Genomic DNA, 25,687 nt, shown 5'->3' on the forward strand with positions numbered 1-25,687 from the left:
ATTTTTTGAGGAATTCAGTAAAGTAAAAATTGTTATTCTTCAGAAAAACAAAGGATAAAATATTTTGCCTATAACCTACTTATAAAATCAAAGTCTGTAGGTGAATACTTCTTAAAAATCAGAAAAAAAAATTTCCCATCAATCCTTTAAAAAGGCAAGCGATCAAATGTTTATTTTCAATGTAAACCAGAAAAAAACAAGTGTATCTTGAACTTCTATCAGTTTGAGAAGAATCTGTTGCTTATGGTGCTAAACATTAAATTTTAATTTAAAAAAATGCAATTTGAAGATAGCAATGCATTTTTTGGCATACTTGACACATTTTTTCATTTCAAAGTAAATATTTTATATTTCAAAAATGCACACTTTGAAAAAGGTATTTTATGCTTAAATCTCTAATTGAACATTATATTTCTTCATCAGTTTAGCCAGTGATATAAGTAGCTGAAAAAAAAAAGATGTTTCTTGTCTGTGAATAACACAGTAGTTAGCAGAAATCAGTAATTAATGACTGTGTTTGCGGTACCTAAAACCAGAGACTGAAAAAACGTAATGCATTGGAAGTAGCTTCACTAGAGAGCCATTTCAACTTAAACAATATGTGTATGTATGTATGTGTATATATATATACATATATATATATGTATATATATATATACATACATGATTTGGTTAGGAGGGACTCAGCTTTGAGCTGAGTAATTGCAATTGTATTTCTCCCAATAAAACACTTGTTAGCACTTTTGATACCATTTTCAAATAACTAACTCTATTGCTGAACTAATATTAAAGTGATAAATTGCTTTCTTTTAAATGAAGAATGGCAGTAGAATATCAGTAGTTTTCAAATGGGAGGCGTGTCATGACCACTACTGCAAGAAGTTTCTGACGGTATTCCTCAAGAACTAGAAATGTTAAGTTTTTTGGATATTGTTTCTTTCAAAAGACTAGAAGAAAAATATAGAATTAGAAAATACATCTAATATGTACACAAGAAATAAACCTGGAAGAGCAATGCAAACTTTTAGTGGCAGTTACCTTTGGGAAGGGAAGAGAGATTGGCTGGGAGGGGGCAAGAGTATAGGTAAGGGGGCACTTTCACTTTTTAATCGATATTCTTCTGGCTTGCTTGAATTTATACCTATGAGAATGTTTCTATTGTGTAATTTTAAAAAGGGTAACCAAAATGTGTGTGTGTGTGGTTTTTTTTTTTTCGGTACGCGGGCCTCTCACCGTTGTGGCCTCTCCCGTTGCGGAGCACAGGCTCCGGACGCGCAGGCTCAGCGGCCATGGCTCACGGGCCCAGCCGCTCCGCGGCATGTGGGATCCTCCCGGACCGGGGGCACGAACCCATGTTCCCTGCATCGGCAGGCGGACTCTCAACCACTGCGCCACCAGGGAAGCCCCAAAGTGTGTTTTTAAAAAGTAAGTTAACTGCATTCTACCAAAAAATTAAAAACTGTTAGAATTAATAAATGAATTCAGCAAGTGGAGGATACAAAGTCAACACGCAAAAATCAGTTGCATTTTTATATACTAACAATGAACAATCTGCAAAGGAAAATAATTCCATTTACAATGGCATCAAAAATAATAAAGTACTGGGGAACGAACTTGAGGCAAAGGAGGCAAAAGACTTGTACACTGAAAACTAGAAAACATTGCTGAAGGAAATTAAAGAAGACACAAAGAGTCCATCAACAGATGAATGGATAAAGAAGATATGGCACATATATACAATGGAATATTACTCAGCCATAAAAAGAAACGAAATTGAGTTATTTGTAGTGATGTGGATGGACCTAGAGTCTGTCATACAGAGTGAAGTAAGTCAGAAAGAGAATAACAAATACCATATGCTAACACATATATATGGAATCAAAAAAAAAGCTTCTGATGAACCTGGGGCAAGACAGGAATAAAGACACAGATGTAGAGAATGGACTTGAGGACACGGGGAGGGGGAAGGGTAAGCTGGGACAAAGTGAAAGAATAGCATTGACATATATACACCACCAAATGTAAAATAGATAGCTAGTGGGAAGCAGCTGCATAGCACAGGGAGATCAACTCTGTGCTCTGTGACCACCTAGAGGGGTGGGATAGGGAGGGTGGGAGTGAGACGCAAGAGGGAGGGGACATGGGGATATATGTAGACATACAGCTGATTCACTTTGTTATACAGCAGAAACTAACACAAGTTTGTAAAGCAACTATACTCCAATAAAGATGTTAAAAAAATAAAATTAAAGAAGCCACAAATAAATGGAAAGACATCCCATATTCATGGATTGGAAGATTTATTGTTAAAATGTCCATACTACCCAAAGTGATCGACAGATTGAATGCAATCTCTGTAAAAATCGCAGTGATTTTTTTTTGGCAGAAGTAGAAAAATTCATATTAAAATTCATACGGAATTTCAAGACATCCTGAGTAGCAAAAACAAGCATGAAAAAGCAGAACGAAGTTGGAGGTCTCACACTTCTTGATTTCAAAACTTACTAAAAAGTACAGTAATCTAAACAGTGTGATACTGGCATAAAGACAGACATATAGACCAATGGAATAGAATAGAGAACTCAGAAATAAATCATTGCATATATGGTCAAATGATTTTCCACAAGGGTGCCAAGACCATTCAATGAGGAAAGGACAGTCTTTTCAATAATAACGTTGTGAAAAGTGAGTATCCACCTACAAAAGAATGCAGCTGGACTCTTACCCTACATCATTTACAAAAATTAACACGAAGTGGATCAAAGACCTAAACATATGAGCTAAAACTGTAACACTCTTAGAAGAAAACATAGGGGAAATTTTTCATGGCGTTGAATGTGGCAGTGATTTCTTGGATAAAACACCAAAAGCACCGGCAAAAAAATAAGAAAGGATAAATTGGACTTAATCAAAATTAAAAACTTTTGCACATCAAAGGACACTATCAACAGAGTGAAAGGCAACCCACGAATAGGAGATAGTATTTGCAAATTATGTATCTGATAAACAATTAATATCCGGAATATACAAATACTCCTACAATTCAATGACAGAAAACAAACACTTCTGTTCAAAAATGGGAAAAAGACTTGAATAGACGTTTCTCCAAAGGAGATATAAAGATGCCAATAAGCACATGAAAAGATGCTCAGCTCACTAATCATTAGGAAAATGCAAATCAAAACCACAATGAGATACCACATCACATCCATAGGATGGCTAATATGTAAAAACAGAAAATAAGCAAGCGTTGGCTAGGAGGTGGAGGAATTGGAGCCCTTGTGCACTACTGGTGGGAATGTAAAATGTTGTAGCTCCTATGGAAACCAGTATGGTTTTTCCTCAAAAAGTTAAAAATAGAATTATTATATGATCCAGAAATTCCACTTCTGGGTATAGTACCCAGAATAATTGAAAGCAGGAACTTGAAAGTTATTTGGATATTCATATTCATAGCAGCATTATTCACAATATCCAAAAGGCAGAAGTATCTTGTGTCTATCAATAGATGAATGGATAAACAAAATGTAGTATATCCATGCTATGGAATATTATTCAGCCTTAAAAAGGAAGGACAGGGCTTCCCTGGTGGCGCAGTGGTTGAGAGTCTGCCTGCCAATGCAGGGGACATGGGTTCAAGCCCTGGTCTGGGAGGATCCCACATGCCATGGAGCAACTAGGCCTGTGAGCCACAACTACTGAGCCTGCGCGTCTGGAGCCTGTGCTCCGCAACAAGAGAGGCCACGATAGTGAGAGGCCCGCACACTGCGATGAAGAGTGGCCCCCGCTTACCACAACTAGAGAAAGCCCTCGTAGAGAAACGAAGACCCAACACAGCAAAAATAAATTAATTAATTAATAAAAACTCCTACCCCCAACATCTTCTTTAAAAAAAAAAAAAAGGAAGGACATTCTGACACATGCTACAACATGGATTAACCTAGAGGACATCAGGATAAGTGAAATAAACTAGGCACAATAGACAACTACTGTATGATCCTAGTTATAAGGTAACCGTAGTAGTCAACTTCACAGACACAGAAAGTAGAATGGTGGTTGCCAAAAGCTGGGAGCAAGGGAAATGGGGAGTTAGTGTTTAGTGGATACAGAATTTCAGTTTGGGAAGATGAAAAATAGTTTGGAGCTGGATGGTGGTGATGTTTGTACAATAATATGAATGTACTTAATGCCACTGGACTGTACACTTAAAATGGTTAAAATGATAATTTTGTTATGTATTATATTTTTCCACAATATTAAAAAGTTAACTGTAAAAGTGTTTAGGGGATATGGTTGCAAGAAAACGGCAGAGCTATAAAAATGCTTGCAAATAATGCACGTTTAAACTTAGGAAAAAATGAGATATTGCAGCATTTCTCATTTGGGGCAAAATTCTCAAAATCGAATGTCATTTGGATTATTTTGTACAAATATTCCAAGGCTGATTGATCGAAGGTTTAGATATACATGCATTTAGACAATTATCCATAGTAACTTTGGAACTCAAGTTTTGCATTCCTGCTCTGTCTGAAAGCAGGTGGCCAGGCCTAACAAAATTTTCTAACAGCAAGCAAATAAAATTCTGTTATTTGGGAATAAGGGTTTGTTTTTCTTCCCCTCTCTCTTCCACGAAGTGTTAAAAGTCCTAGGCCAGGAGCAGTTGCCCCATAACAAAAGAAGGACGTAATTTGTAGCAGGTGGTTCTAATTGTGCCCATAAAATCTGTTGCTCAGTTGTGCAGAAGAGCAGAAAATCAATTAGCAGCTACAAGCTTGGGTACTGGTGAGTGACAGGGGTGTCTTAACTCAAACAGGAAATCAGTAATGGAAGAAAATGATTACCAAGGTTGCTAGTGGATACTCCTGGATCTGAGGAGACTGTCCATCTACTGCCCAACCTTCTCAGACAAAAGATACTATTGAAAAATACTCGAATGTGAATTGTCACTCAAAGAACAGTATGCCGTGGGTCTTTGTTTCTTATAAGGTCCGAATGAATAAAAATCAAGAGCTTAGGACACTTCCTGTCTTCAACTTGTATGTCTCAGTTTTGAGTCATTGCTCTGGATGCAGACATGTTTGCAAGGCAGTGTTGATGCATGTTAACTGCCTGGGAGAGATGCCTCACTGGGACTAACATGTAGTACTCGGGGGCTTGACTGGTGACTGAGTAGCATGCCAGCAAAAGGTCACCTGGGGGGCCTAGGAGGTCGAGGAGGGGATGAAAACAAATTTACCCAAGCTATAGATCTGTTTTAGAGTTGGACTACACATCAGCTTTGGCTACTGAATACAGTTTATAAAAAAATGTATAGTATTCACAGCACACACTCTTATTCAGTTTTGGGGGAAATGAAACATAGTAGGTTGTTTTCTAGACACTTGCTATCATTTGCATGAGGTCCCCAAAGGATTCTTAGAAAATGAAGTGTTTGAACTCTAACAGGTTTCTGCCTTACCTGGGTCACTTTGGCACTATGAGTTATCTGTAATGTCACTTTGAGTTTGTCCATTTATTGTGTTATTCCACTTTCTTCACTTGTTTCATGCGTTTATGTTCTATCTCTTTTGCTGCTGGCCTGCAAGTGGTACCTGGGCAACTGCACTATGCCTTTTATTTATTTTTTTGTACAGCATGCCAGTGTTTAATATGATGCCTCTCACAGTATAGATATTCAATAAATAATTCTCTAATAAACTTTTTTTTTTAATTTATTTTTTGGCTGTGTTGGGTCTTCGTTGCTGTGCGCAGGCTTTCTCTAGTTGCGGTGAGCGGGGGTTAGTCTTCCTTACAGTGCGCGGGCTTCTCATTGCGGTGGCTTCTCTTGTTGTGGAGCATGGGCCCTAGAGTGCACAGGCTTCAGTAGTTGTGGTGCGTGGGCTCAGTAGTTGTGGCTCGTGGGCTCTAGAGTGCAGGCTCAGTAGTTGTGGCACACGGGCTTAGTTGCTCCGTGGCATGTGGGATCTTCCCGGGCCAGGGCTCAAACCTGTGTCCCCTGCATTGGCAGGCAGATTCTTAACCACTGTGCCACCAGGCAAGTCCCTCTAATAAACTCTTGACTGTTGATTTTTGCATAGTCAGATAACATATGAAAAGTAGTTAACACAGTGCCAGGTATGTGATAGACACTCAATGAATATTACACACAAAAAAAGAAAGAATAAGATGTAAAAACAGGTGAAATAATTAGACCTTCTTCTTCAGTGAAAAACATTATAATTAACGAAAGAGCATATCTTCATTGATCAAGATCCTGAATAAAGTCCAATGCTGACTCACTGACTGGAGGACTTCTAGCCCAAGGTACTCTCGAAAGCTTGTGGGTGGGTGAACAAGGCTGAGGATAAAGGCTTTCTTCTGCCTGGTAGCTATTCTGGGAAGGAGAAGGGAGAACTAAAAACAACACTGAGATACATCAGAAGTAGTGCTGTGCCCCGAAGAAAGGGTTTCTTGAGCATAAAATATTTCACCCGGCAATTTATTTTGCCAAATGCGGTCAATCTGTCCCTCTGTGTGTGTGTATGTGTGTGTGTATATGTGTGCATTCCTGTGCATTGTTTGGAGGAAAGACTGAGACAGAAGGTAAGAGGTAAGAGGAGGAAGGAAACACTGGCAGCTTTGACGTTGACGTCCCATGTGGGGAGAGCAGAGAAAGCACACAGAATTCCTCCTACAGGTTAGACCTGCATGTGAAGGGGTCTCTAGATAAAACCATAGCACCAGTTGTCCTGATTCCTGGTCTTCAACAGATTTTTTTTAAAGGCAATGACCTCGGTAAAAAAGCAAGCGACTTGCTTTGTGGGTATAATTTTCCACGGAACCACTGAAGACTTCTACCTTGATTCTGTCTTCAGCCCGGAGGAGTCTGTCTCCCAGCTCTCACCGTCCTCCTGGCATTGATAATGACACTGAGGTCTCTTCTGATGTTGGTACTTTTATCCCTTGCTACACATCTGTAACATGTTGCAAATTGTATGGAGTGTGAAAAGGGCACAGTTTCTCTGTTTGTATGGTAAAGATACCTGTGCATAGAGAAATCTAAATCTAAACAAACGTAGACCTAAGAAGCAATGGGGAAGCATTTGAAAATCCTCCACAGTTTAGTTTTACTTACTTTTGTTCTAAAAAAACTCCACATGACTCATACACATTACATTTAAAAAATACTTCATATTTAAATAACATATTTCTTTTCTATTACAAGCACTTAGATAAAATATCATTACAACTGAATATATTAGCAAAGCTAGGTAATTAAGAAATCTTTATGGAAAATAAAAGACATCTTAAATTTTACTATTTGTTACTCAAAAATCAATTTAAAATTAACATTGTAGGGGCTTCCCTGGTGGCGCAGTGGTTGAGAGTCTGCCTGCCGATGCAGGGGACACGGGTTCGTGCCCCGGTCCGGGAAGATCCCACATGCTGCGCAGCGGCTGGGCCCGTGAGCCATGGCCGCTGAGCCTGCGCGTCCGGAGCCTGTGCTCCGCAACGGGAGAGGCCACAACAGTGAGAGGCCCGCGTACCGCAAAAAAAAAGAAAAAAAAAAAAAAAAATTAACATTGTATGGTTTAAATTCATCTAAATCAATAATTTAAATAACTTAATACTCTGTTGTACAGTACACTTTAGATTTTCACTAGTTACTGATTGTGGCTAGATTTTATCATCCCAAGAACCCTCACGGCCAAAAAGCACTGCATGTTTCTGATAGAAAATTTCTATTTTACCTGTTTGTAATGGTTACAAGTGCAGGAGGACAGTAGTAACCACTGGAGGCGTGGTCAAAGCTTCGAAGGACGGTGTCAATTTTGTAACAGAATCTACCATGTCTCTCCCATCCCTTAAACAAGGAAAATGAAAATTAAGGACACAATCTGATTTAGTTAAACAGTAAAATATATATATTTTTGGTGTATTCTCATTTACCAGTTTCTTCTCTGACCCACTCAAAACTTGAATGTTTGTCTTGATATATTTATATTTATTCTATCTGCCATTAGCTACAGCCACTTCTACATTTGTTTAATTAATTCTTAAAACCTAAATGTTTTAACTAATTTAAAATCTTTAAGCCCAAAACCTTAAAAGCAAATTAAAGAAAAGGGACATTCACTCAAGATCTCTCCTTCTCTCCTTTCCTCTTTCTCTCTCTCTCTCTCTCTCTCTGTCTGTCTCTCTCCTTCTCTCTCTCTCTGTTCAGACTTATAAGATTTACTGTAAATGGTTCCTATGGGATGGTAAAAATCGAACATGTTGGCTTTAAGGACAGAATGCATGGGTTTGAATCCTGGCTCCACCATCATGTGACCTTATTTAATCGCTATGTGTCTTAGTTTTCTCCTCTGTAAATATGGATAATAATAGTATTCATGGGGTTGTTCTGGGAATCAAGGGGAGAAAATGCAGGCAGAGACCCCAGAATAGAGCCAGGAACTCGGTATGAGCAAAGAGGACATAAGTATCTAGATAACACTGTACTGTTGTTGTTGTTGTTGTTTTTTAAGGGTCTTTCATACTGCTTATTTCATGTTATCCCACTGAGATTAGGGACTTAGATAATCTAAGTGAGAGACTAGTGGATATACTGGCCTGGAACCTAATTTTGGTGCAATCCAGAATGGTTTTGTCTGGATCGTCAAGCTTCCAAATAGAAATTGGCTAAAATATATATATATACTTTTTGGTAAAGATTACTCCTTAGTCAACTGGCTAGCCTTTTAGAGAGAAAGCAAACAAGCTTTGGCACCTAGACAAAAAATGACAAACGTGTATGGCTAAGCCCTGGGAGCAAAGAAGGGTGGCTCTATTCTTTAAAATCATACAGTACAGGAGACATGGGTTCATTAGTCTTCTATATTTCGACTTAGTTATTTTAGTTCTTTCTCTTCCAATATTATAAAATCATATCACTTCTATCAGTCTATTTTTATGTATTCACCAGTTTTAAAATACACTTCATTTTGTGTCATGCCAATACTTGCCAGATTTTGATCAGATATAAAATGATTTCTGCTATACTACTCAGAAAATGTCTCAACCTTGCAGTAAATTAGAGAAAAATCTTATTTTAGAAATAAGCTATTTTAGTTCAAAACATTATTAAATGAGGCATGGATCACAGGAGCACCACATCCAGCCCGCCAGGATGTGCTCTGAATTCACTCCCTTAACTTCTCTCCCCAGCCTTATCTGTGTGAGTAATTGACAGTGTCAGCCAGAACCCCTCCGTGGGTCACTCCAGAGGGGGCAGGGAGGTTAGACTGCTTTTGTATTTGGAAGGACAGGAGGAGGAAGGCTGACAATTTGACCTTTCTGACAAAGTACTCCTTCTTCATTAGTGGTTTTTAGATCATAGGCTGCTTAGCAAAACAAAAAACCCAAGAACTTGAACAGGCTCAAGGAAAGAGGGGGAAATGTGGCATAGTAATAACCGGAAAACAAAGACTCTACTATAAGCCTTTGTCCGCACAATGAAAGCGGGAAGAATAATTGATTGTATTTGTGAATATCCTTTGTACATGAGATGCCATTTCATTTTACATGAAATCATGATGGTGACAGTACTGAAACGTTGCTCATATTATCTAGTCCCCCAAAAGTGACTCAGATGGAAATAAAATTTTAAAAAATTTCTGCTTTGAAATTATCCAGACTTATTTTGTAAGTTGGTTTTGCATGTGCAGACTGTTTAGAGAATTGCACTGAAGCAGATGGCTAAAAGAAAGGAAACTTTCGAAACCATATTCATAGATGCATAAAGAAATTAATGGAATTTCGCCATAAGAGTAAAGAACTGGCTCTGAACCCAGAATCCTTAAATATTGATAAGGCTGGTCAGAAAGAGGGAAGCAGTATACAAAAGTTTAGATAGAACATCAGTTGTTTCTGCTGTGTAAGAAGTTAATTACTCTTTTGACATAAATAAAACATGTTGAGTTGCCTTGAAAGCCACTGTAGGATGGATTTTTTTCAATATTTCTGAGCAGATAGAGATTAGATCAGTGATCAGTAATAACTAATTCAGGAAATGTAATCATTAGGTAAGACGTCTGGTCACGTGTCAGCTATGGCACATGTATTGTTCAGCTAAAGTGTGAAGAGTAACTAATATGCTTACACGTGGATGAATGAATCAAATGCAGTTTCTGAAGAGAGGGGTTATCGTTTAATTGGAACATAAGTAACTGGATTAGAAGAGAAAATAATTAAAAGAGAATTGCATAAAAACCAGATTTGTGAACATTTTGAGACTCACACAGCATAAAAATCTCCAATAGTTAAATCCAAAATTTTTAGGCGTGTGTGTGTGTGTGTGTGTGTGTGTGTGTGGGTGTGTGTGATGAGACAGAGAGGGAATGCATGTGCTAAGGACACTGATAGATAAATTTTTTGTAACACAGCAGAATATTGAATGTATTTTAAGAAATTTAAGACAGATTATTTTCTACCTTTAAAGTTTAAACCTAAAGTATGTTTTTTTAATTATTTTTAGTACTGAAAATAGTACTTTAAGTACCAAAAATAGTTTATTACTTAAAATACAAAGTATTTTTATTATCCCTTTCCTAAATAACAAATGTGTTGCAAACATGCACTTCTCTTTGTTATTGTATTTTATTCAAATATTCAAGTTTAAGAAAAGTGAAAAGGAAAACAAGACTCTGGGTACAGAAGGTCACTCTCTGACTCAAAGGAATGCATTTGCTTTCACTCTGACAGTCTTCATTGGAAGACAATGAAAACCGCGTGTGAGACAGTGTATCACATGATAGGCATTGTTTATACAGATGGTATAACAGGATCATTTACATTTCTTATCTCAAAAGAAAACTAGTCTTGGGTGGAAATAGATGGTAAGACAACAATCCTTCCAAGAGCTGTAAATCTTTCATGTGCCCCTAGCTGATAATTGTTTGGTTTGTTACAAGAGCCCACTCAGAAAAAAAAGAAGGGAAGGAAAGAAGAAAGGAAGGGAAGGAGGGGAAAGAGAGAGAGGAGGAAGCCAAGGCAGGAAAGAGACGGGGAGAGATTCACTTTAATTTGATGGTGGATAAATCAGTCTGGTTATGAAGTCCCTGCAGTGTTCACAGCTCTTACCTTTTGGCAACCTGATTCAGTGTCAGAAAGGACACGGCCTGTTTTCTTACAAACGTAAAAAAGTGTTTCTTGGCAATTTTTAACTTTCCAGTGTCCCTCCTAAGAGGAAAAATATTACAAGATGAATGAATACACTCCATTATTGATGCTGATAATCAAAGTCAATAATTCTGAATTAAAATATGATTAATAATGCATGTTTCAAGGGGGCGTAATGTGTCAGGATCCTGTGTTAGAAAAGGTTGATTCTCTACATACGAGTGGGAGGTCTGGCTTTACATTAAACTGCTCTCAGTATTTCGTTAAAGATGGGATAAGTAGTGATTCTCAATCTTCTGTGTGCACTGGAATCACCTGGAGGGGTTACTAAAACACAGTTGATTGGGATCCGTGTGTCTCATTCAGTAAGTCAGGTGGGACCTGAGAATTTGTGTTTCTAACAAGCTTTTAGCTGATGTGAATGCTGCTGGTCTGGGGGCCTCACTTTGAGAACCACTTATATGAAACTATTCCCCTGACCAAATGAGAATGCTGCTGCTTCTCTCCAATCACTTCTAGGTGTTAAATTGAATGCTTTGCTGCTTACCTGATGCTGTATAAACCTGATGCTGGGGAAATGCCTGGAAAGCACCATGAATCACCCGAGATAACATTATCATAGCTGAACTTCATGTTCAACCCCCAGTACCCTTCTTCATCACGAATTCTCCAAAGCCCCACTCCATTTCCTCTTTATATGACGGGCAGATACCTTCATGTCTTCTCCTAGTTCTAATGAAGGCTGTTCTCATATCCTTCGTTGATGATGAAATACAATAACTGCTAACTGATTAAAATTTTATCCTCCCAAAGGATTTTTTATTTTAACACAAACCAGACCTTTAGGCTAAAACCAACACAATTTAAATTTTCACACAATTCAAATTCAAAATTTAGGTATCTCGGGCATGCAGGGTTTTAGGTGAGTAGAGAGCTCTTCCATGACCCTCAGAAACATACTATGTAGGAGGCTGACGCCTTCACCTGTAAGAGCAGCCTTGTAGCCCATCCCCATGGAGTCTCCAGCAAACCATCCAGTTATAGGATATTGTCAGGCACACTGTAGTTGCTTAGTAACTATTGGATGGACAGATGAATGGTTACCAACCTCTCAGATTCAAATTGAGGTATCGACCATGTTTAGGTAACTAGTTAATTATAATAATTACATTCATATTGAGTTCAACTTTAAGGGAATAAGTGTTACTTTTTATGCATCTACTGTTTAAGGAGCTACTGAGTTGCTAAAAAGGGGCCACAAAATACCACATTTACAGCAGCATCATCCTAACACATCCAATAATATTAATACCTATCCTCACTCTCTTAAAAACAACTTCTCCATCCAAATGTTGGCTCCTGCTTTGTGAATATGCTAAGTGAGATACCCATGTCTGTCAAATAAAAAAGGAGAATGTCAATAGGAAACGAAGATCACCTTAATTATATCAAAACTAATGAACCAATAAAGCATCAAATACTGTAGAATAAACTACAGTGGTTTTCAGCAGAGTAACACCCAAAACAAACATTTGGAGAGGTCATTGTTCCCCCTCAAGTGTGACTCTGAGACACTGCCTGAGCACCATCATTGTAACTGCATGGATTTGTGACAGCCTTGAAAGATAAAACAATGAAATGTGTCATAAAAGTAAGGGCTTAAAAAAAAAAAGTAAGTGCTTAGACATTTCCCGTGTTTGGCTGGCACAATCACTTTGTCAAGCTACTTAAGTAACATTTAATAAACTGCTTCTTGGGGGAACTTGATATGGTATCCCGGTGTCTTAAAAGAGTAAGCATGCCTACCAAATCCCAATAACCTCCTAAAACCTCACCAGTGAGCTCAGTAGCTATCTGATCAAAGAGATTGTCTATTCTAAACATATAAAAAACCCTTCAAATGGCTTGGGATGAAACAAATTCTGTATAATCAGAGGTTTTAGATAAATGAGAGACTAGCACATAAAGGTAAGTGTAATGTTAAGGTCACTGGGACCATCACATTCATGTGAAGAAAACAGCAAGGTTTTCCATTGATTTGCAGTTTTCAAAGAGGTTACATGCAGTGTTGAAATCCTTTTATGTTAAGAAGATAATGGAGCTTAAAAACCATCACCTTCCAGAGTAATTTCCGAACTCCTTGGTTCTTCCCCTCATCTTCACCAGGGTGGTCAGTGGCACCCCCATCCACCAAAATGGTGGTGCTCAAACCAAAAACCTACCTGTCTCTCACCCCCACATCTGCTTTAGCAACAATTCCTGTCTTCTAGAGGATCCTTGAATCTGTCTTCTTGTCTCCATATTCACTACTCTAATTCAACCACAGGAGTAGCCTCCAAACTGGTTTCTCTGCTTCCACTCTCTTCTCTCCAATCAATTCTCTATGTAGCAGCCACAGTTGCTCTTAAAATGTAAATCAGATCATGCTTTCATCTACTTGAAGCCCTTTAGTGGGTCCTATCCCAGGCCTATAAGCCTCACATTTTTGCATTCTTCCTGCCCCATCTCCTACCACCTTTCACCGTCCATACCTCCACACCATCCTGGTCTCCTTTTTGATTATCAAACATGGCAAGCCTTGGCCTGCCTTGGGCAGCTGCCCCCTGCCTGGAATGTTCTCCTGCTCGTCAAGAGATTTTTTTTTGTTCAAGTCCCAGCTTAAATGTCACCTCTTCAGAGAGCCCTCCTTGACTGTCTTGTCTGAAGTAGCTGTCCCAACCCAAGTTTCTCACCATCTTGAACCTATGTCCTCAGAGCTATTATCACAACTATAATTACCATGTGTTTTTAGTGTGTATATGTTTTACTGCTTAGCGTGGAAGCCCCAGGAGGAGCAGGCACTGTGCCTGTCTTGGTCTCTGCCACAGCTCAAGTCCCTGGCACAGGTGGCCCTCAGTACAAGTCCAGCAAAGTGAGCGTTGAACAAATGAATCAACTTACAGATTGCTCCGCTGAGACACATAGCTGGCTTGTATTTGGAAAAATTTGGGGCTCAGGTGTGTGCCAATTAGTAAAGATGACTGAGGAGCCATCAGACCATTCAAAGGAAACTGGAATTTTATTGTTGCTCAAACCAATCCATGTTTCTGATGCATTTTCTGCAAGAGATAAATGTAAATTACTTACAAGAATCCTAGTATCTGCAAAGGTGATAACACAGAGGGGCTATTACCAATATATACCACTTTGCATGTGATTCCTTCTTTGTTTCTTCTTGGAATGAAACCTGTTTAAGTTTTGGTATAAAATACCTGCTTAAACCCTTCCCCCCTTAATCTATCTAGATCTGCTCAACATAGGCCTTATAAGTGAGGCAGAGTGTCAGTGAAAGCCAGGGCAAGGAGAAAGCTTAAGCAAGTCAGATTGCCAGGACTCTAGTTAGTTCGTGCTACAGTATGGAAAGTAGATCTGCAAAGTCTGGTTTTTCTTCTACCCCGAAAAAGGAAAAATAGGAAGGTCAATCGAATTAAGAAAAGGCACTTAGAAAAAAACCTTTTAATGATGTCTAGCTTTACTTTTCTTCTTTTGGCTAGGGAAAAAAAAGGAGCAGAAATTCTTAGAAACATTGAATAGGAGCAGTGGGGTTGCTGGAAAAGTAAATAAAATAAAGCTGGCCAGTCTAGGTAGGGAGAAAAGACGCTCGGTGGCTGGGAGAGTGTTCCAGTGCCCCGCTGACACAGAGGCAGCCACAGGATTCTTTCAATCCCAAATGCAAAGGGTGAGGAACAATGACAGAGGAGTTTTGTTTTCACTCCAAACTAAAACCTAACATTGAAATAGAGTAGACGCCGGATTTTTCCACTAAAAAAAGATTTACTCTCAGTCAATGATTTCAATGTTTTCCAGCAGAATTCTATGTCCATATATGACATAGGTAGGGGCAGATCTGCTCTGGTGGGTAAAGCTGGGCGGAGGCCTCAGAGCTTGGAACCCCTGAGCATGCTACACAGCTTGAAAAACACCACACCAAATAAATTACCCATTTTCACTGGCTAAAGTTATTTTAATATAATCAATTTTGTAAGGAATTTCCTTTATTGCTTGGATTACATGGCCACAGCACATTACTGCTATCTAGTGCTCATCATGCTAAATTACAGGTTCAGGTTTTTTAAATTAGAAATTTCAGGAAATGACCATTCCCCCTTAAAAAAAAACACCCAAAAATGAAAACATGTAATATATCTGGCATCTATGAGATGTTACAAAGTTTCTGAATATGTATTTTGTAAAAATTCAGTGAATTTTCACTCCTGGATATTATTTGGAAATTTCAGATACATGTGCCATAAAGAATCAATTTTAAATAGCTTAATTTCTTTTCAACTTCACTAATAAAGAGAGTTACTACATTAATTTCATACTTCTTAAACCAAAGACACTTGGCACTCACCATCTCCAAGGAGGGTTACAAGAAACTCCACTTCTGCTAACGAATCTATGTCTATTAATGCACTGTTATTGGACTGGCAAGAATGCAAAGCTTCATTCCAGGTCTTTTTTTCTTTCTGAAGTTTATAGCAATTACGATTGTGGGGATTCCAGCCAGGCTCACAGTGGGTAGCATAATATTTCCAAGCATCGTTTTCTGTTTGAACAAACAAAAAACAAAGTTATTTACCACAATTGTTTTAACATTACTTATTACCCCCAATATAAATCACCATTAATATATGATTATTTTTTAAATTCGAAAAACAGAAGCATATGATTCAATAAGATATAGATCATAGCATTCTAGATCTTCAGACTTGAAAAGGATCCCATCTATGATCTGGACTAGGATCTAATGGATCTCAGTGCTTCATTTTCCAGATGAGCTATCTAAGGCACAAAGAGGTTAAGGAGACTTGATAAAGGTCATACAACCAAAGTGAGAGTCAGGGCTAGATATAAAATTTAGCATTTAGAGCTATCCATTTAAAAAAACCTTTTTACACTAAAAAAGGAGTATTATGGAACACAATTTAAATGCTTTTTAAAGGATTTTATAAACAGTATTAGGTGGAGGGGGTAGATAGTTATTCTCAGCTGAAAAGAATCTGAAATTCTGGCCACTTTATCTAGAGCAGAGATGATAGCTTTTATTTTGGGGGTCAGGCTTAGTGCCTCTGATGTCCCTCTGGGTTCATATGGACTCTGGGTTCGACTTACAGCAAAATAATGCCATGATGCTTTAACACTGGCAGGGAAGGCAGCTGTGTGCATGCCAACTTTGGCTCTCCTCTTCCAGGAGCTTGCCCCCAGCCTGATGACAGCATTTTTACTTTATTTTATTAACCACAACTGGGTGCCTCCCTTAAGCACTAACTTAGTTAGAAACAACTTCACTACTAATTTGGGAAACAAGACATTCTTTTAAAATCACTTCTAGGACTCTGACAGCTATTAGAATCACAGTGGATGAATGTTAGAACACTTAGATAGATAGATAATATCAACCTAAAAACACAGTCACAGAACCCCTTGAAAAAATGAACCCGAAACTTCACTCTAGAGGTAAGATAAAAAGATAAAAGAGGAACTTCTCTGATTGACGTAAGGGTGGAGATAAGGAAGGAACCTGGGGACCCTGGATGCACAGTTGGAAGACACTGGACTAGATCATCAAAAGTATTTTTTGGACTTGAAACAACAGCAAATAATCCAAACAAACTTAGCTTAGCTGCCATCATTTCTGGTCTTCTGACCTCAATTAATAGATCAGGAGAGCAAATAAAATTGAAGAAAAGAAGGATAGCAGGAGGCAGTGCAGGAGGGCATAAGAAAAAAAATGAAGACAGAAGAAATTGAGGCAGGAAAATGAAAGGAAAAGAGGGAGGGACAGGACAATAACAGTGATAACAATGTCAGCACATTCTTGACATAATGAAAAAATCTCTACGTAAAAAAATGATGAGATGCTTCTTCTCCTCACCCCCATATTCTACGATATCTTTAGGCTTAGCTACTTAAAGGAAAATAAAAGTTAAAGCTTAATTGTAAGAGGGTGTGGAGAAAAGGGAACCCTCCTACACTGTTGGCAGGAACATAAATTGGTACAACCATTATAGAGAACAGTAAGGAGGTTCCTTAAAAAGCTGAAAATAGAGTTACCATATGATCCTGCAATCCCACTCCTGAAAACTCCAGAAAAGATGAAAACTCTAATTCAAAAAGATACATTCATCCCAATGTTCATAGCAGCACTATTTACAGTAGCCAAGATATGGAAGCAACCTAAATGTCCATCGACACATGAATGGATAAAGAAGATATGGTACATATATACAATGGAGTACTACTCAGCCATAAAAAAGAATGAGATAATGCCATCTGTAGCAACATGAATGGACCTAGAAATTTTCGTACTAAATGAAGTAAGTCAGACAAAGACAAATGTCATATGATATCACTTATGTGTGGAATCTAAAAAAATGATACAAGTGAACTTACTTATTAAAGAGAAATAGACTCACAGACATTGAAAACAAACTTATGGGTATCAAAGGGGAAAGGGGGGGATAAATTTGAAGATTGGGATTAACAGATACACACTACTCTATGTAAAATAGATAAACAGCAAGGACCTACTGTATAGCACAGGGAACTATATTCAGTATCTTGTCATAACCTATAATGGAAAAGAAGCTGAAAAAGAATATATATATATATATATATATATATATATATATATATATATACACACAGACACAACTAAATCACTTTGCTGTACACCTGAAACTAACACAATATTGTAAATTAACATAACATCATAAATTAAAAAGCTTAATTGGGGACTTCCCTGGTGGTGCAGTGGTTAAGAATCTGCCTACCAATGCAAGGGATATGGGTTCAATCCCTGGTCCCGGAAAATCCCACATGCCGCGGAGCAACTAAGCCCGTGAGCCACAACTACTGAGCCTGTGCTCTAGAGCCCGCAGGCCACAACTACTGAAGCCCGCGTGCCTGTGCTCCACAACAAGAGAAGCCACCGCAATGAGAAGCCTGCCTATGTCGATGAAGAGTAACCCCTGCTCGCTGCAACTTGAGAAACCCCGCACACAGCAACGAAGACCCAACGCAGCCAAATAAATAAATAAATCTATAAAAAAATAAAATAAAATATAAAAGCTTAACTGTAAGGGATAATATTTTAGAAAGATAATTCAGATTATTGTTTTAAATGTAGAGTTGTTTCTAATTATGCTGGTAATGATTCTTTAAAAATGGTTATGTTTTTATCTCTACTTCCTGAGTTCAGACATTAATTCCATAGAAACTAAGAAGAAGTAATAGATCTTAACAATAGAAATAACTGAGCTTCAGGTACTAGATTGTAATTATGTGGTATTTAAGTCTTAGGTACACCTAAAATTTTGTTTGTTATTTCAAGGAGGAAGTATTACTAACAAGAGATATAGAGTATGATAGGAGATCAATGAAGTAAATAATTTTATAAAACTATTTTCTAATTCATATGTTTAATTTCTAGGGTAACCATAAATAAATAAAACTCAACTAGAATAGAAAATGAAGCATATCTTGTTTTTCTAAGGCAGAATGAATAAGAAAGCAAAGTTTTTAAAAAGAGAGGGAGAAAATGTTTTCTATGCTTAGGTTATTTTGCTTTAGTTTTTAGTAAAAACCTAAATGCATTTATTAAATTCATGGTGCCTTTGGAATAACAGATCTTATCTTGTTACACATTTTTATTCACATAAAAACTAGCCTTAGCTAAGTTTAAATTATAAATTATTAGCAAAAAATAAAGGACTTTGAATATATTGAGAGGGCAAGTAAGCAACTTACTTATAAAAACAGCTTAAAATAAAAACACTCACCAACTACTTCGTGATCAGTATGGTTTAGATATTTTTTACATATGTAAGGCAAAGTGGACTCACAATCCCGACTTCTCCAGGCATTTGGCATAAATGCATTAAAAGTTCCACAGTGATATTCAACAAATGGCTCAAAATTTATTTCTGAAAATACAATATGTGTGTACTTAATGTTAGAAGCAAAAGCAGTTAGTTCAATATATACTGAAATGTAGTTTTAGCATCAAGGAGACAGCCCTTCTCTTTGGCATATGTAGTAAATCCTATAAGATATTATATTTATGATTTTGCAGTTGAAGTCCAGGCATGACAATGAAATGATTTCCCAAAGTTAGCAACAGCTGATTTTATTGTTTTAAGGTAGAGAGATATTTTTCAATCTGTTGCTATTTTTTTTTCACAAAATGCAATCGTACTTTATTATATTTTCTAGTTATTCAAGGTTCAACTATAACAATCTTTTAAACAACACATTTAAACAGAATGTGAGTGCGTTGTATTACACAGTTAATGTAATTGACTTAGAATCCATAAGAAAAACCAATTTTCGTTTTTTTGTGCGAGACATACTGATGTAAGACAGTAATTGATCATATCTTTGGAGGGCAAAGGTTAACTGAAGAGAGAGGAAATTGACTAGGAGAGAGTAGGGAAAAATATACGAAAACAATCTGTACATAAACATCTACTTCTGAGATTTAATTTCTTATCTCTGTTGCTATTTTTAAAACAACTGACTAGAATCTTGGTTTTGACCCAAATCCTCATGCACCCTTGGCTTACCTTCTTGGCCTCCATTTTCTCGTTTGGAAAAGCATGCCTTATAGAAATTCAATCAGGCTTTAAAAATGCTTATAAGCCACTTTCACAATAACACGTCGTATACATATGTGGGAAATATTGCTATTTTAGGCTATGGGAAGATGCCACCTGTTGAAGGTAAACAAAACGCTGCAGGTACCTGGGTTCCAGTTCAGATAGTTGAGTGGTGTTCTATCCGACCACTGCCAACCAGCATTTTCATCTAGCTGATTCAGACCTATCCATACTTCCACTGCTTCATTGCCAAAGTGCTCTGAAATAAGAGAAATACGGAGTTTCAAAAAAAATATCAATGTTACACGTCTTTCTTGTTTTCCTGTTCCTGGGGCATGGAGTCATAAATTAACTCCATCAATGGCAGAAAAGAGTTTAAGTGCCACTAAACACCACCCTGGTGCTTCAGAGTAAAAAAAGCCAACCTGAGAAACATGGCAGTCTCCTAAAGGCTCACTGACAGCAACTGTGCAGTGTTTAATCTAAGCATACAGGAATGCTGCCTCTCAACGGTCGTCAATCCATCAACAGTTCATGGTTTCAAATCTGAGACCATCTGACCCGTGTGAGCTTACCCACTTGAGGGTTTTAGAGGAGGAAGGAGGAAGTGCCCAGGGCTAGTCCTACAAAGTGCCCCTCTGTCTTCCTATTTTTTTTGCCACATGTGTCTGGTGGCCTCAATCTGGAGGCTCAGGACCCAAGTACACTGAGCTCAGGCTACCTCAGGCCCTGAGAAAGAGGAATAGGAAGAAATGCTATTAAATCTCTATAATGGGTATGTGTGTGCAGAGATGTAATGTTTACACTTGTCAATACTCTTGAAATATTTCACAGTTAAAAAAATTGAACAACTTAGAGGACCTTTTCCTTAGGGGTCTGGCTAGGAAGCAGAAGGCATATTAAGTGTTGTTAGTGCCAGGAGGCAAGCCCTCAAATTTCAGGTATGCTAAAGAAATGGGGGAAGGGCTGTCCAGTCGAGAGCCAATGGGGGTTGTCTGGCCAAGAGGAGAGCAGAATCCACGGGACCAGAGTATGTAGAGGGATCAATAGCAGGTTGGCCAATCCAAAAATGGGCAGAAGACCTAAATAGACATTTCTCCAAAGAAGATATACAGAGTACCAACAAATACATGAAAGAATGCTCAACATCATTAACCATTAGAAAAATGCAAATCAAAACTACAATGAGATATCATCTCACACCGGTCAGAATGGCCATCATCAAAAAATCTAGAAACAATAAATGCTGGAGAGGGTGTGGAGAAAAGGGAACCCTCTTGCACTGCTGGTGGGAATGTAAATTGATACAGCCACTGTGGAGAACAGTATGGAGGTTCTTTAAAAAACTAAAAATAGAACTACCATATGACCCAGCAATCCCATTATTGGGCATATACCCTGAGAAAACCATAATTCAAAAAGAGTCATGTACCAAAATGTTCACTGCAGCTCTATTTACAATAGCCAGGACATGGATGCAACCTAAGTGTCCATCGACAGATGAATGGATAAAGAAGATGTGGCACATATATACAATGGAATATTACTCAGCCATAAAAAGAAACGAAATTGAGTTATTTGTAGTGAGGTGGTTGGAACTAAAGTCTGTCATACAGAGTGAAGTTAAGTCAGGAAGAGAAAAACAAATACCGTATGCTAACACATATATATGGAATCTAAGGGAAAAAAAAAAAAGTCATGAAGAACCTAGGGGTGAGACGGGAATAAAGACACAGACCTACTAGAGAATGGACTTGAGGATGTGGGGAGGGTGAAGGGTAAGCTGTTACAAAGCGAGAGAGAGGCATGGACATATATACACTACCAAATGTAAAATAGATAGCTAGTGGGAAACAGCCACATAGCACAGGGAGATCAGCTCGGTGCTCTGTGACCCCCTAGAGGGGTGGGATAGGGAGGGTGGGAGGGAGGGAGATGCAAGAGGGAGGAGATATGGGGATATATGTATATGTATAGCTGATTCACTTTGTTATAAAGCAGAAACTAACACACCATTGTAAAGCAATTATACTCCAATAAAGATGTTTAAAAAAAAAATAGCAGGTTGGGGCCATGAGCAGTGCAAATGCTTCTTCAGCTTGGTGTGGGAGAAAGCTTTCTGTAGGCCCCTTCTCCTAACCATTGTGCCTCGGCTCCTCCTGTTTTAATTCAATTCCAATTTTGTTATCAGTGCTATGTAGAAACATGTGCCTTGACATGCGTGTGTAGAAAAATATGGCTTCTCAAAATTGTAGAATTAGGGGAAATTTTTCTTTGGTTTTCCTTTTTGTGCACCTGAACTTTAAAAATTTACTCCACAACAAACATGTACCACGCGTGCTGTAATATTTGGGGAAAAAACAGTGTCAGAGACTTTAGTGGAAGTAATTTTGTGACACTTTCAAATGTTGCCGTTGAATCTTCTAATCTATAAAGGACAGCATTGATCCCTTATGATTCATCTGCTTCAGAACCTAATTTATTCTGAGCCAGATGCAGGGGCCCTGCCTGAGTCTGAGACCCTGACAGATAAGAGTGATAAATAGGGTGACTGTATGTCCCAGTTTGCCTGGAAAATTCATGGCTTATCCTGGTAGTTCCAGAATAAGTATTGATGGCAGAACCTTTTACTCTTCAAAGGGTCTCAGTCTGGATGATCGATTGTATGGTCACCAAGGTTGTAAAGATTAGTGCATTCACATCACAAGGCTGCAGCACCTTCTGTGATTGGGTATTTTGAAACAACAGTGGAAAACTGGAAGAAGCTAAACCTTTAAGGAAAGAGAAAAAGGTGCCTTATAATTTTGAGATCCCTGAAATCACTGGACAGGAACAGCATTCATGGGCTCTGCCTTTCCAAGTTTCTGGGGCATAAACACAAGTCTCTTTCTAATGTCTATTTGGTTAGTCCTTCCAAAAGCACCATTTGATTAAATCATCTAACTGGTGTCATCATGACAGAAGGCAGAATGGAAGATGGATTGACAAGACGGAGAAATTTCCACATTTCATATCGGGGTAAGTGCCAAGTGCTGCTTTCAAGTAATCTACTTAAAATATTTAAGTATTAATTATTCTTACCTTAGAGTTATTTTGAATACCCTCTGTGTGACTGTTTTAACAGTACATATTAAAAAATCATTGTATAATTTCTAATCTGTGTTTAAAAGTACAAAAATAGTCTATTTAGCCTTACAAGTAAATTGGCTCACAATTCTATACTAATAAATGCAAACTGAAATTCCTTTGGCTATTTCCTGGCATTTGTGGCAGTTTAGATAATTCCTTATACCATAGTTAATGTTCATCAGCGATTAACAAGAAACAGTAGACTATTTTCAACATTAAAAAATACCTTGGTCAGAACAAGCTTCTGTCTTTATGAATACTCTTCTGTTTTCCCAATCTAAACAATCCCCGAAATCTAATTATAAAATTGTGGTATTTAAATCAAAGTCTCTGACATATCTTATTCCTTTAATCTTTATCCAAGTCTGATTAAGTCCAAACCCTCTTATTGAAGATCCCAGCAGTCAAAATAGATAACAATTGTAATTCATAAATGGTGCACAGAATTTTCTATAAATACCATTACAGGCTAATAGTGATTTTGGAAATGGGTGTTTTCCTGCAATATGACTCACTCAGATCAGTTTCAGTGATAATTTCCCACTTTTGCAAGTCTGTGGGGAAAAGGGCAGAACTATACTGTTCATGCATTTGTTACAATCCTTCTAGAAGTTATTAATGACTTTCAAAAGCCTTAAAATATGCTTCCTCTTCCACCCAGTGAATCCACTTCTACAAACTTAGAGAGAAATAATCAGGGATCTATGCACAAAGGTATGTGAGGGATGGTTTTACGTAGCAACAAATAAGTAAATAAAAACAAAATAAAGAATTTTACCTACCTATCCCTATCTAATATTTGGAGATTAGCTAAATATATTATCTCTAACCTGTATCACTATGTAACCATTAAAAACTATGATATAGATCTGTATTTATAGACACGGACAGATGTTCGTTCTATGCAGGTAAATTATATAAGCATGTTACTAAACTGTGCGCGTAGTTGCTGTTAAATGTTTAACACATACTGAGTGTTTGATTTGTGTGCCAGGCACTTTTCTAAATTTTCACCTGTTCTATAATATGTAATTTTCACCACCAAAAAGTAGGTATTGTTATTATTTCCATTTGATAGAGGGGGGAAGTTGAGGCACAGAGAGGTTAAGTTACTTCTTTTTTTTTTTTTTTTTTTTTTCGGTACGCGGGCCTCGCACTGTTGTGGCCTCTCCCGTTGCGGACCACAGGCTCCGGACGCGCAGGCTCAGCGGCCACGGTTCACGGGCTCAGCCGCTCCGCGGCATGTGGGATCTTCCCGGACCGGGGCACGAACCCGCGTCCCCTGCATCTGCAGGCGGACACTCAACCACTGCGCCACCAGGGAAGCCCTAAGTTACTTCTTTAGCACTGCTAGTAAGTGATGGAGGTGGGATTCAAACCCATGCAGGTGGCTCTTTGGCCCCTGTTCCTAACCTCTGTGCAACAACCGCCTCATCTTTTTATTCAATAGCATTTTTCATAGATACTATGGATTACGCATGCATTTGTATGGGGTTTTTTTTGCAGAAGAAACATGGTTATCTCTGGATTGTGGAACTATGAGAGTTTTTCCTTTGGTTTTCTTTCTGTATACTTGAACTTTTAAAATTATCCTAGAATAATTTTATTATTGTTATTCTAGAAGAAACATGTGTAATATAATTTGGAAAAAAAGCATCAGAAACTTTTAATGAAAGTGACTAGTTTTGTGACACTTTCAAATGTTTCAGAAAGATTTTTAAATGCTGCATGTACCCATCTACAAACACATTTAATCTATAAAAGAGAAGTAAAAAGAGAGTTTAGGTGAGAGGTGAAACAGATCAGACCCAGCTCCTTAGCAGTCTTTTGACAGTTTATGTTATTACTTTACAGCATTAGTTAACATGTGTGTGCTTTTGCTTTTCCAATTAAATTTTAAGTTCTTTGGCATCCACTGGAAACCCTACTACACACAGTGACTGACAGGCAAGATTCTGCTTAATTAGTAAACAGCTTAATTATTTATAAATGGAAACGGAATGGCTAAGCTCCCCAGCAAAGCAGGAATTCGGACTTAAGTTTGGAAGTCTCCCTATGCACTTGTTGGAGCTGAAAATTCTCCTGGGTCCCTTGCTGTAGCCTCAACTTCTCTTTTCCAGGGGGGAGAAAATAAGAGAGGCACGGCCAGGTGTCAAATGGAATGGCCCAGGGTTCAGGTCAAAATTCTGGGTGTGAGTTTGGGCCATGTTAATAACAGAAAAATATTTTCCAAGGGACCTTTTCTTTCCAGAAGGCATCTTGGCATACATGGACATAACTGTAAACACCAATCATTTTAATTGTACCGACATCAATGTGCATTATCCACCTACTTACTCCTTATGAAATTTTCTTCAGTCTCATCTGCAATACTTAATAAAGCACCTCCTTGCATCTGGCATGAAGAGTGTGCCTCGCTCCAGGAGAGGGAGGAAAGCAGGTTGAATTGGTAGCAAATGTGTGAATTGAGATCCTTCTCCCAGACAGCGTCACAACCCACCTCTGTAGATGCTGAAAACAAAATCCATTAAAACGTTATAATCTTATTTTATTTATATGGCGATATATTTCTAAGATGAATTTGAATGGCGTGATTCCAACTTGCAACTCCTAAAACTTCTTCAGAGCCCTTATCTATTCTTGATTAGGTCTTTATGATGAAATCTGCATTGTTTTCCCGTAAACACTTTATGGTAAAACCTGTTCAAGACTGAAAGGAAGTTCAAGAAATTATCAATAAAGAAGCTCTGATCCTTTCTGGGAAAATGACATTAGCTATT

General features: G+C 38.0%; 1 protein-coding gene across 1 annotated transcript in view; it reads right to left on the bottom strand.

The window, feature by feature from the left end:
* Positions 1-25,687, bottom strand: part of PLA2R1 (phospholipase A2 receptor 1) — a gene marked incomplete at its 5' end in the record, with an annotated part of 117,240 nt that overhangs the window by 62,301 nt on the left and 29,252 nt on the right. Inside the window, 7 exon segments of the mRNA XM_082841351.1 lie at positions 7,731-7,843; positions 11,101-11,199; positions 14,080-14,237; positions 15,533-15,727; positions 18,963-19,106; positions 19,924-20,037; positions 25,245-25,418. Of these exon segments, the coding sequence (XP_082697477.1) occupies positions 7,731-7,843; positions 11,101-11,199; positions 14,080-14,237; positions 15,533-15,727; positions 18,963-19,106; positions 19,924-20,037; positions 25,245-25,418 (997 nt within the window).

This window comes from Leucopleurus acutus (assembly GCF_964270905.1).
Source record: "Leucopleurus acutus genome assembly, chromosome: 6".
Lineage (NCBI taxonomy): Eukaryota > Metazoa > Chordata > Mammalia > Artiodactyla > Delphinidae > Leucopleurus > Leucopleurus acutus.